The following is a 12,461-nucleotide window of genomic DNA, read 5'->3' as shown; positions in this document are numbered from 1 at the left end:
ATTTATTTTCACACATCTACGATGTGTTAAGTTTCAGCAGCTTATAACACCCAACTTCCTCATACGTCTGCTTCAAAATAAATGCACATCAGAGAGATGGGAATTACGGACTTTTATTGTGGAAAACGCTGCAGTGAGAAAACCACAGCCAACTTATTTAAATCATCTTGGACTTAAGACAATAAGACATCAGTTTATAAACACCTTCAGCAGGTAGACCCGCTGTAGAGGAGGAGCTTACAGTAGTAAAAAGTAGTAAGTACAGCAAAAAACTACTCAATTACAGTAACGCGAGTAAATGTAATTCGTTACTTTACACCTCTGCAAACTTGTACCTATTTTTCTCTTTGTATGATGGTGTAAAGTAACAACCAGTCAGTAGTTGTTAATCACACCCACCCACCACGTCCCCCTTTCCTTCTACAGTGATGAAAACTATATCACATGGCATGCAGCTGGCCTAATTGCTCTTGTAAGTGACCTCTGAAGCTTGTTTTCTGTTTCACAGCTTGTGACGTTTGAGCAGAGTAGAGGTTGCGCAACACCCCGCCGCTGGCAGCAGAATCACTCCCCATCTAACTGTGAGTGTAGAGTGGAGTTTACACATTTGATGAAATTCAGAACGAAAGCAAAGTGCCCCAGCTGACCTCTTCACAGGTGAATTGAGACGAATACAATTAGAGATGCGGGTTTCGACGTGATGGGAACCTCAGAGAAGATGTTTGACTGGGACCAGGAGTGGAACATTTCTTTTGCAGGATGTGGATTCAGGAGTGTTTACTACCTGGGAGCTTTGAGCTGTATCCTCGAGCGGGTCCCGCAGCTGGTTCACGGAGCCTCTAAGATCTGTGGCGCTTCTTCTGGTTGTCTCGTGGCTGCAGCTTTGACTGTCGGGATTCCCATTGGTGAGTTTTCTGTTCATAGGAGATGAGAGTTTGTGCTGCTCTTCTGGCTCACACTCTTATTATATTTGCCTGTAGATATTTAAATGTTGCTAAAACAATTACTTTAAAGTCTGTTTTTCTCACTTATAACTTCCTAATGCATGGAAGTTACAGATTTATTGACCATTATACAGGGACGGATCCAGACTTTTTTTTTTTTTGCATGAAGTTCAAGTGCACACATGTAAAGCTCTTATTTTTCTATCTCCTTGAATCTATTTTAACTAACTAACTTTTTAAAGTAACAACTTGTCTTCTTCTTTAAGGACTCGGTAGGAGATGTTTGTTCATCAAAGTTACATTTTAAAGTTCTAACCAAAGGAAATGTGCCACATAGAAATGCAAAGAAAGCTAAGAACAGATGGTTACAAGTCCAAATCGTTGCCAGGGCAAATCACCAATCGTAGTTTAATTTGGGACAACATCAGGGAGGGAGGGGGAGGCGATCAGATTTCCCGGGCACATGCCACCCCTGGATCTGCCCCCTACCCATACTCTGTTGCTAAATAAGGCTTGTATATTCATTTATTACAAGTCATTCCATGAGCGCTGATAAAGAATACAACAGCAAAGAGATTGTTATCTAGAGGCTTCCATCTTTTGATTTCTCCTGTTCTTCCCTAGTGTTGCTGGTTTTTCCCTTGTGTGTTTCCTAGTTTAGTCTTCAGTGTTTCCTGTGTTATTTTGTAATTTCATATCCTTGTGTCCCTCTCGGTTCTAGTGTGTCTTGATGTTTAACAGTGTCTTCAGTGTTTCATGTATTTGTCATAATTGTCCTCAGTGTTTCTTGTCCTGCCTCTGTGTGTTTCCCTCCAGTGTTGATTGCCCTCATTGTCTTCACCTGTGTCTTGTTAGTCTCACCTGTGTCTGATTACCCCCCATGTCTATTTAGTCTCTGTGTTTCTTGCCCTCTGTGTCAGTTCATTGTTGTTTATCGGTGTATGTCAGTTTTTGCTCATGCTCCTGTGTGGCTCCCTGTTTTTGATCCCTGTGTTTTTTTTGTTGAACTTTTTGAAGTAAGTTTTTGTTTTGCCTTTTTTTTTTTTTTTGTAATTTCAACTTTTTATTTTAATTCAACATTCAACAAACAAAACAGACAGCATTGTTGTTGTACAACAGTATGCCCAAAGTCCCATAACAACTGATTACATAATTGGAACCAAAATAACAATTCAGTAACAACAGTATACACAGTACCACATCTTTATCATTACAATGTACCAATACATGTATAAGCAAAAGAGTGGCCCCATAACCTCTGGAAGTTCTCACCTTCATTATTAATTCTGGATAACACTTGTTCATAAGACACAGTTTCTGACATAAATTCCATCCATTGCTTAAATTCTGAGGGGGGGGACATAGGGGGGGGGACATAATTTTCCATAATAAGGATCAATCGTGCGGCCATTTATCACAACAAGGTCATATTTCGATACTTTGGTCAATTCAGTTTGATCCCCTAACAGGCAAATCCTTGGTGATTTAGGTATTGTCATACCCCACCACCCTATGTGCTCCATGACTTTGTCCCAAAATGGGTTTACAAGTTTGCATTCCCAAAGTGCATGTAAAAATGTTCCTGGTTCTATCTGACACTTCCAACATAAATTATTGGCCAGTATGCCCATCCTATGCAGTTTAGAAGGAGTAAAATAAAACCTATGTATTATTTTATATCAAGTAAATTTCCCCCTAGCCTCCTTTTATATACCTCCCCGTATTTGATAGGATTTTTGACCAGTCCTCCTCGCTTAATTCACATTCTAAGTCTTTCTGCCAAATCATTCTCAAATTTTTACATATATCTTTTTGTAACCCATTAAAGAGTTTATAGAACCCAGCTGCTCTGTGTGCCATAGAGGGTAACTCCAAAAATTAAATCACAGGATTCTTATTGAGTGAATTTGCCCTTTGTGGTACCATCTCTGATTTGTAAGTATTTCCAAAAGTTTCCTTTATATTCCAAATCGTATTTCTGCTGAAGTTCAGAAAAAGACATAAACCTTCCATCTACATATAGGTCACGTATCTTGTGAATCCCTTTTATAAGCCATTGATTCCAATAGACAGACCTTTTACCAATCCGTATGTCCGGGTTGTACCATAAAGAAGCATATGATTGTCTTAAGTGTGACGCTCCACATATCCTGTGAACTTCTCTCCAGACTAATTTTGAATGAGCCAGCACTGGATTTGAAGAATAATCATGTCCGTTAGTCCTTGATCCATGTGAGAGAACGTCCAAAGGTGTGAAGGGACTGACCAGCTCTTGTTCTATTTTGATCCAGCACAACTCAGTGTTCGTTTCTCTCCAGTGTTCCCCCAATCTGGACATTTCAAATGCTAGATTGTATAGCCTTAAATTAGGGAGGCCTAAGCCTCCTATGTCCCTTGGTGACCACATTTTCTTGATGTTAATTCTTGGCCTTTTTTTACCCCAAAGAAAATCTTTGATATTTTCAAATTTCTTGAACAACAGTGGGGATATATCAACAGGCAACATCATGCCTTTGGCCTTTTTTTAATCAAATATATTTAATTAATTCTGCATGTGTGTCCAGTTCCTTGTTTTTCCACTGAACCTTATTGTATTGTATTGACATATTGTTTATTAACCATACATGATAAACATTACAGTAAAAGGTTGTAGTAAACTGCACTGCAAAGTTGGAAATATGACGTTAAAAATATTTAAAAATAGTAAGATGTATTATAAGTATAGGAGCGGGGACAACTGCTTTGAAGGGTTCGAAACTGAAGCCAAGTGCAAAAACCTGCAGTTCTTTGAGTGTCCACTAGAGGCTGGCTGCAAGAACACCAGAAGTCATATAAACCCTTTTCACACATACAGAAATCTCCTGAAAAACTCTGGAGATTTGGCTACCAGGAGGTGCATTAGGTTATGTGTGAACGCAAACAGCCGCTTTTTTTGCATAGACTTTCCCCAGAGTTTCTCCGGCCAGACCCCTAGTATTTTATCCACAGAAAATCCAAGTGAGCTGATGTCTGAACGCAGCCGAATATACGCCGGAGATTTCAACTCGAGCTCATCTCGAGCCAATGGGAAGAGAATTACGTTTATATAGTGACCGGCTAAAGTGTCTGCCCGCGACCACTACGATCTCCGTGAACGTAATTAAACGTCTGCATTATGTTTTCTGTTCGTCAGTCTGTTGTTCTCCACTCTTTTGTTGATGTTGTCATTCCATTGGATTACACGTAGCATTGATATAAAGGCAAATATTCTCATTATAACGTCGAGTAGCGGACTCTGTCACGTCTTAAATCCCCCGATCCCCCTCCCCTCTGACAGGGAAAGTCCCCCGCTGTGAGGAGCATATGTGAACAATTAGGGAGACTCTCCAGAGAAGTCCTTCTGTAAATATCTAGATATTATCCGGAGTGCATATGTGAAAAAGGCTATACACACAACATTCAAAAACACCCGTTTTACAGCATGAATTAACATGTTTACAGCCTGGTACAAAAATACATTTGAGGAACGATGCGTGTTATCCCTAGTCAGGTGCATAGCTGATATGACTGACAGGCGGGCACGATGTAGCGGCTTGTCAGGAGTCTTAAAACCCTGCTGCTGCCGATGAGCCTCCAAAGCCCCCTGCTAGAACATGTGGGTGACGTCACTCAGGCTACGTCCATTAATATTTACAGTCTATGACATAAACAAACATAAAGTAGCACCAAATGCCTCTGGGAAATGTTGATATGCAATTAGGCAACCGTCCAGTTGCTTATTATTGTTTACAAATGTATGCCTCTTTGGAACAGTTTGGAATATCAGGAATATTTTTTGTTTAAGTCTAAGCCTGTTTGATAACATATCATGAGAAATATATTAACTAATACACTGAAAATGTAAAAGATGTTTTTTCAATTACACTTAAGTAAACTTCTGATTTCTTCCACGTTGTTTGTTTTGACTTACTCGGCTGTCACCCGCATCACAAGTTCATTGTGTAGTGTCTGAACTACTTGGCCATCGAAGAGGTCAGGGATACATTATCTAAGAGCAAACATTTTTGAACGATACGTCGAGTAAACACTGTACAGAGCAGGGTCACTGACACACGAGCAGTTCATGTAATAGTGAGAGCGAATTCCAGAGGTCACATGGAGTGTGAGGCAAATGGGGTCAAATGAAGGGAAACCCCGTCACTCACAGCCTCTCTGTTTCCACCCCCCCCCCCCTCCCAATTTCTTTCTCTTTCAGAAACATACAAAGACGTATTGGTTCCAGGCATGTGTGTAAAAGAACAGCAGTGGATCCAGACTCACAGCCATAGAATAACATTTCACAACATCTGCTTCAAAACACACATACAAAAGAGAGATCAATGGCACAATGCCACTAGTTTCTGTAAAGTAAAAAAGGAGGGTAGGAGAGGTTTTATGAAGTAAATAAAAAAACAAGAGAAAGAAGTAATGAGTCCATTCAGTCTTTTATTTTTTTTACATACTTTATCTGGTTTACACTCTGTTATTTAGAGACATGCTTCTCACACACACAGTCCCGAATCACACACATGCTCTAACAGGATGTGTGGACATGCATTAATGGAGAGATGTCCGAGTGAGGCTGCTACACAGGGAGGGCACCAGAGCAGTTGAGGGGTTCCGCACCGGGACTTCAACCGGCAACCCTCCAGTTCCTAACCCTAGTCCCTACAGACTGAGCTACTGCCACCCCTGAGATTCAAATTAAGAGGCAATCCCCCCCTCTGTGTCACCTGGCTCAATAGTATGCGACAAAAGAGGGAGACCACACAGTGTGTCGGCAGTGTTGTGAGTGTAAATTGATATTAGTCTAACACAATATACAAACAAAATCTGAAGGCAGTCTGTAGGCCAGGGAAGAAGAGTGAGGAGACTGAGCTTTATAGCCTCCTGAAACCAGCCTGCTCTGGTGTGCTGCGTTACCTCAGACACCACATCTACCTGCAACAAGGAAAACAAAGCCAGCAAAGGGGAGAACAAATCGGTAGAGAGGCCAACCCTGAGGCCGACACAAGTAGAGCTGTAATTTTATACAGTGAATGAACTAAGACTGGCAGCCAAATAACAAACAAAACAAAAACAAAGGTGTTGTTTCCACTTAGTTTAGCAGAGAGGCTTTCCATTTCCACACTTAATGTTTCAGCCTAAGAGCAAGAACTGATTTAGCTTCCTTTCTCTCCACAGAGGAGTTCTGTGTTGATGTTCTGACCACAGCGAGAGAGGCCAGAAAACACACTCTGGGCGTTTTCCACCCGACCTTCAGTCTGCTGCGGACTGTCAAGGACTTCCTGCTGAAGAAGTTTCCAGAAGATGCCCACCTCAGGGCGTCTGGAAAGCTCTGCGTGTCCCTCACCAGAATTTCTGATTGGAAGAACGTTTTGGTTTCAGAGTTCGACAGCAGAGAAGAGCTCATTCAGGTGAGAGAGGAATCTGAGATGATGATGTCATGAACAAAAGTTTCAGTCTGATATCTCAAGTTTGAACATTACAGGTTCTCATGTGCAGCTGCTTCTTCCCTTGTTACAGTGGTTTCATCCCACCGTCATACCGGGGAGTGGTGAGTTAATAACCTGTACATTTTATAAGTGATGTTTTTAAGCATTTTACAGCCTCCTTAACCAAAATGATCAACTTAAGGCTCAAAACATGGAGACTGAAAACGTTTAAAGATGCCACACAGTTGTTGGGGTTTAACCCTGAGCTTTATTAAATGTAAATAACCTCCCAAAGTAATAAAGGATCAATAAGAAACCTAAGAAACAAAGGGGGCTGGAGACATGGCCAAAAAGAACAAAAGCTAGGAAGGTGCTAAGCCATTAAGATGAAGTCATGGCTGAAATCAACCCAATCATGTACTCATCATGCATACACACAAAGTTTCATGAACTCTGTTTGATAATTCTCTAATGATGAATGTTTCATTTGGTATTGTTGATGTGTTGCTATGGAGATATCTGGTGATTGTTGTTTTTGTATTTGGTGGTTTGTTGTGTAGACTTAAGATACTTTTAGACTTTAGACTTTATTGTCCCCTTAGGGAAACTCCTTTTCACGCCATCGTTATCTTTCCGACAGATAACACCAACCAGAGATCAGTGCGTACACTAAACGCAGTGTATAAACAAACAATCATCAAAACATCCCACTCTTGCCCTTTGTTCCGGGCAGCTTTAACAGCAGGGATCAGGCTCTTCCTGAGGTGAGCCAGTCTGCACCTCAGGGCTCTGTACCTCCGTCCTGAGGGTAGTGGGGGAAGGAGGGGGTTTAGTGGATGTGCGATGTCCTGAGGTTGAAATCCATGTTGTTGTGACTCTGTTAGGTTGAGTATGGCGGAGATGGATTATTGTGGCAGCTGTGGTTGTGGTGCGTTTGAGTTTGGCTCTGTTTTTAACAGATAACATGTTGAAGAAGTAGGAGGAACAGTATAGTGAGATGGGCTGGATCATGCTCTGACACAGCAAGAGGAGTAGAAAGGGGGAAACATAAAGTCCTTTCATTTTGTTTGTTTTTGGCTGTTCATTTAGTGTAGTGCATTCAGCTTTTTAAAAACATTTTTTTGGACTTTTTAAGCCGTTGTTTAGCGATAGGACAGTGGATAGAGTCCTAAATCATGCAGGAAAGGAGCCACAGGTCGGATTTGAATCCAGGCAGCCCGCTTTGAGGACTACAGACTCTCCATGGGGCGTGCACAATATCCACTAGGCCAGTGGTTCTCAACTGGTCTAGCCTCAGGACCCACTTTGAACTCCTTAATGAAAAATGGAAACCAACATTTCTGATATTTTTCAACCAATTAGATTGGAGCATGTTCTTAAAAAGCTCTACATCAACTTTTTGACAGACTATTTTTTTTTTCTGGGACATATTTGCTACACACTGAAAACATGGCTCACGACCCACTTTTGGGTCCCGACCCACCAGTTGAGTAACACTGCACCAGGCTACCGGCGCCCCGTGCATCCAGCTTTTAAATGGATTAATATTGTAGTATTGAACATTCCTCTTAACCTACCCTTTCATATGATTGATAATGAATCAGTACTACATGGATGGAGCCCTGAGCAACAACATGCCGCTGTTCGAGCACAGAAACACCATCACTATGGCTCCGTTCTCAGGAGAGAGCGACATCTGCCCCAAAGAGGGGACTTTCAACTTTGTCGAGTCCAGCATTGCCAACGTCAGCATCCAGGTCAACACTGGCAACGTGCACCGAGTCTGCACGTCCTTCCTACCTTCCAGACCTGAGGTCAGTCCCTCCCCAGGTGTCTTTCGTTATTAGGAGAGGTGGAGAATACATTTTTTTCGTTCCTCGGTTCCTTTGTTGCTGTCCTCTCTGATAATGAGAGCAGATCAAACATACCTTCACCTTCATAATTTCTTCTTCTTCTCTGGATAGAAGCTGGCTGAGATCTGCCACAACGGCTACATGGACGCTCTTTGTTTCCTGAGAGGAAGAGGTAAAGCTCCTCCACCTTCATCCTCCCCTTGAATCTTAGATTTGTCTAAACATGCTTTTAAATAACTACTTGTGACAGATCTGCTTGGAAGACGGCACCCTCAGCCGTGTTTGGTGAGAGAGATGGAGGGAGTCAAACCTGCTTGTTGCGAGCTGGTGGAGTCAAAGAAGACGGTGATGAATGGAACAAACCTTCAAGAGGATGATCACGAGTGGCTGGACCTGAGAGTCGTCGAGAACCTACCTGTTAGCTTGAAGAAAGGTAAGAATGACGGCTGGGACATGCTTCAGCAGGTTAAATGTTTCAAGGTAGACGAAGTCTTTTAATAGCATTAAACACTTGAAGCATCAGAGGGCTGCAGTAGCTCAGTTTGTAGGTTGAGGAACCAAAGGGTTGATGATTGAAGCCCCAGTACAAACCAGCAGGGGCGTGTCCAGAGGGGTGGCATGAGCCCCCCTAGAAATCTGATTGGCCACCTGTGGTGCCACCCAAAAATCCTAAACTGTAACTGGCTATTTACCCTGTCAGAGGTGGGACTTATGTTAAAACCAACTATTATGATTTTTTTTTTTGCAAAGGCTGCTAGTTTTCTTCACAGATCGATGTAGCATATTTTCCTTTGTCTGAACTTTAAAATTTTGCACTCTGTTTCATAAGACAGGTCCATAGTAAACATGCAATACAGACTACAGAAGTTTGCATGCAAATTTGTAAGTACTTGGTAAAAATGCCTTTGAGACTGAGACGAGAGAGACCTTCAAAAAGTGGTCTTGAGACCAAGAGCGATTTTGTGTAGTACAACACTAGTAAGTTAAGTTTTGTGTTTTCGTGTGTCAGTGCTGCGTGAGGCGTGCAGGGACAGTCATGACGGCGGCTCTCAGGGGTCTCTGCTCTCTCAGTTCTTCCCAGTGAGAGTGGTTCTGTATCTGCTGAGCCTTCTGGTGCTTCCCATTGACCTCCTCTTCGTACTCACCAAAAGGTAAAATGGTGTGATAACACACAGAGAAGGGGGTAGGGGGGAGACAACAAACAGGCAACAATCAGCTGCCTCTCTTTGATTTTTTTTTTATAGTGCCACTTGTGAAATTAATTTGTCTTCAATTGTGACAGCTTGATATTATCAGGCGGTGTAGGGATTTGCAGACTGCTGACGGTGATGGGAGATCTCCGCAGGCAGACGTGGAGCAGAAGAAGGTGAGGGCCTAAAAATTCACTCATTGGTTATTCTTTGCATACATCACGTTTTTGCCTCCTCAGCTTTCTGCTGCTTCAGAGTCTTTTGCGTCTTCATTCTTGTTTTCTCCAGCAGCTCCTCTGACTCAGAACTCAGGACACAAGCAATGAGCGACAACAAGAGCGAACCTTCGACGTCAAAAAGCATCCGGCATTCCAACAAAACTCCGCATTGGGATGACAACGGTAACCTGGACCAGTTCTCTCTCATATACACCTGTGCAGGTCCATCCAACCTCATGACACTGAATACACCTGCACACGGCAAGCTCACTTCAAAGTGCAGAAGTAAGCAGATTCTTCTACAATAACCAAGCAGAGAATCAGGACTTTAAAATGTGAATGTTTTTGTGTATGGTATATATTATTTATCACTTTCTTGATATAAGGAAAAACCATCCATCATCTTTGTTTTTTGCCTTATTTTCATGAGGGAATAAGGGGGGGGAAGAGCATCAGCCTGATCCAGAGAGGGGTGAGTGCTGATAGCCCCGATCAGGGCACCTCATCCTGGCTTAGCTTCCCCCGTCCTCCTCGAAGATCTCTTTTTTTCTGTCTGTCTATTTTCTCTGGAGTTCTCTTTGCCGTTCTTTTTCACGTGTACTTTTGGCACCAGATATAGCTGCTTTGATTGTAGGGGCCCTGTGGTAGGTTAGGTAGTATCAGCGTGGTCACCGCCTGGAAGTACAGATTCTGGGTCTATAGAAGGTGGCTTTGCTGGTTGGGCTGTAATGGCCATGAGGAAGGGTAGAGAGGAGAATGGGTCTCGGACGCCGGAGCTCACTGTCCGGCCTTCCTGAGGTGTGGAGGTTCTAACTTGACAGCCCAGTTGACGTCCTGGCTGTTGCTGCCCGTCAGTCTACACGGTTGAGTTAAGAGATCCAGAAGGAGTCATGCGGTAGGGGAGATGGTAGCTCACATAAAAGGAGCCTGGGTGCTGGATGCTGTAACAGCTAAGACCCCTGAGGTAGGTTATGTTATCAGTTATCAGGTCGTCTTACCTGAGCACTTGTCCTTTCAGTATTGCAGAAGTAACCCTCTATATCTCACTGTGCACCAGAGAAGCTTTGTTTTTATTTATGATTCATGAACACTTCCTTGTAATTTGATTCATTTGTTGACCATGTAGATGAATAAGGCGGTTTTACCTCGATGTGACCAAACACTCATCCTCTTTGTTTCCAGATACAAACAATAAAAAAAAAAAACATGTTGACCTCAATGAAACGGATCCCAGTGCATAGAATATTTCTTAAGACATCTTTGGAAATACAAAACGTATATAAAAAAAAAAAACATCCTTTCCATGCAATATTTGTGTCCAGAGTTTGGTGCAAATTGAAACCGGTTTCATTAAGACTTTGAGAAAAAAGGATTTGGGGGCATTTTTTCTAGTTCTGCTATCGAGCTAACAGATTTAGTAGAGCCACTACTGCTTTGCATCTAAAAGGAGCCCGTTGAGGTGGTTCGGGCATCGGATCAGGCTGCTTCATGGATGCCTCCCTTTGGATGTTTTTCTGGGCACGCCGAACTAAGAGCAGACCCCGGGGTAGACCCAGAGTACACTGGAGGGATTATATATCCCGTCTAGCTTGGGAACGCCTCTGGGAGGAGCTGGAAATGGTTGCTGGGGAGAGGGACGTCTAGGTTGACTTACTGCACTTGCTGCCACCACGACCCGACCTCGGATAAGCGGATGAAAATGGACCGCTGTAGTATTACATGTACTAATGTATTTTAACTAAGACTTTCCTGGAACGATAGGAGTACGTTTAGACGAACGTCACACAACGTTGATGGTACCAGGATTGTTTTAAAGCACTAAAATCAGGGCTGACCTGCAGCCGGTTGTTACATTAGACCTTTAAGGTTAACAAGCAGAAAGATTTATTTAAATGTGTTTAAATCATTTTGATTCTTAGAAATGTCTGTTAGCTAAAACTCTTGACTCCCCAGGTTTATGGCTGAACAGTAGGAGTAGTTGGATTGTTGATTCCTGTTAAATATGCTTTCAAAAGGAGTGAGTAAAAAATACATGTGAATAAATGTCAAATAAAAGGTGATGTTCAAATCAGCCGGTGTGTTTGAGATTTGATGTTGACATTGTGTGTAAGGTTGTAAAGCATGTTTATTTGGAGGAGTCTAGTGGTCAAAGGTGCTCACTACATTTGTCAAAATGTTCAAAACACGTGATTTTAAAATAAGTATCAATCCCTGCTAATCTAATGATCGAAAGCAATGAAAAGTACAGAAGTTTGAGAATAACCACAGATATTTAGAAGTTTTAAACAAAAGCTGTCGAGTGTGTGTGAGAGAGAACGAGCACTGTCTAAATTACACAAACACATTGGCAATGTTTGTGTACCCAAACGTTGCCAATGTATTTGTCATTTAGATTGTAAGAGTTCTCTTGCAATTTTTGTAATTCAAAAATAAGAAATTGCCCAATGTTGGTTTACCAAGACTACTTCTTTGTTGCTGTGGTTTCAAAAAAAGATATGGATTCTAGGGATGCACTGATGCATCGATATTGGCCCTGTTGACAGACATTTGGCATGAACCGATTACAGTAGCTGATGTTAATTGTTGTGACATCTAGTGAACGTTGCGCCTGAAGAAGTCATGAAACAATCATCGTAATGGGAACCTGCAAAATTGTTATTTCAAACACCGGTCTTGGTATCAGCCCTTATTTTCCAATTCCGTGCATCTCTAATGGATATCGTCTGTTGTTTAACTAGTATCACATTGAAGTTTAAAATTCTGGTTTTGTGAAAACCCTTTTGCTAATTGTGTTATTGTGACA

The 12,461-nt window shown here is 42.1% G+C and overlaps 1 protein-coding gene across 3 annotated transcripts; it reads left to right on the top strand.

The window, feature by feature from the left end:
- Positions 1 to 514: 514 nt before the first annotated feature.
- LOC109985979 (patatin-like phospholipase domain-containing protein 2) lies at positions 515 to 11,729 on the top strand. 3 transcript variants are annotated; one of them, XM_020636454.3, is made up of 9 exons: positions 515 to 905; positions 6,147 to 6,379; positions 6,454 to 6,519; positions 8,002 to 8,211; positions 8,362 to 8,422; positions 8,501 to 8,683; positions 9,260 to 9,401; positions 9,533 to 9,616; positions 9,732 to 11,729. In XM_020636454.3, exons 1-9 carry the CDS (start codon positions 701 to 703, stop codon positions 9,964 to 9,966), a joined length of 1,419 nt encoding a protein of 472 aa, XP_020492110.2. In that variant the 5' UTR covers positions 515 to 700; the 3' UTR covers positions 9,967 to 11,729. The 3 variants fall into 3 exon arrangements, with proteins under 3 accessions (XP_020492110.2, XP_020492109.2, XP_065812949.1); XM_020636453.3 differs by having other exon boundaries at positions 9,729 to 11,729; XM_065956877.1 differs by lacking the exon at positions 6,454 to 6,519 and having other exon boundaries at positions 9,729 to 11,729.
- The last annotated feature ends 732 nt before the right edge of the window (positions 11,730 to 12,461 follow it).

This window comes from Labrus bergylta, chromosome 7 (assembly GCF_963930695.1).
Source record: "Labrus bergylta chromosome 7, fLabBer1.1, whole genome shotgun sequence".
Taxonomy (NCBI): Eukaryota; Metazoa; Chordata; class Actinopteri; order Labriformes; family Labridae; genus Labrus; species Labrus bergylta.
This window is presented reverse-complemented; position numbering and strand designations above follow the sequence as displayed.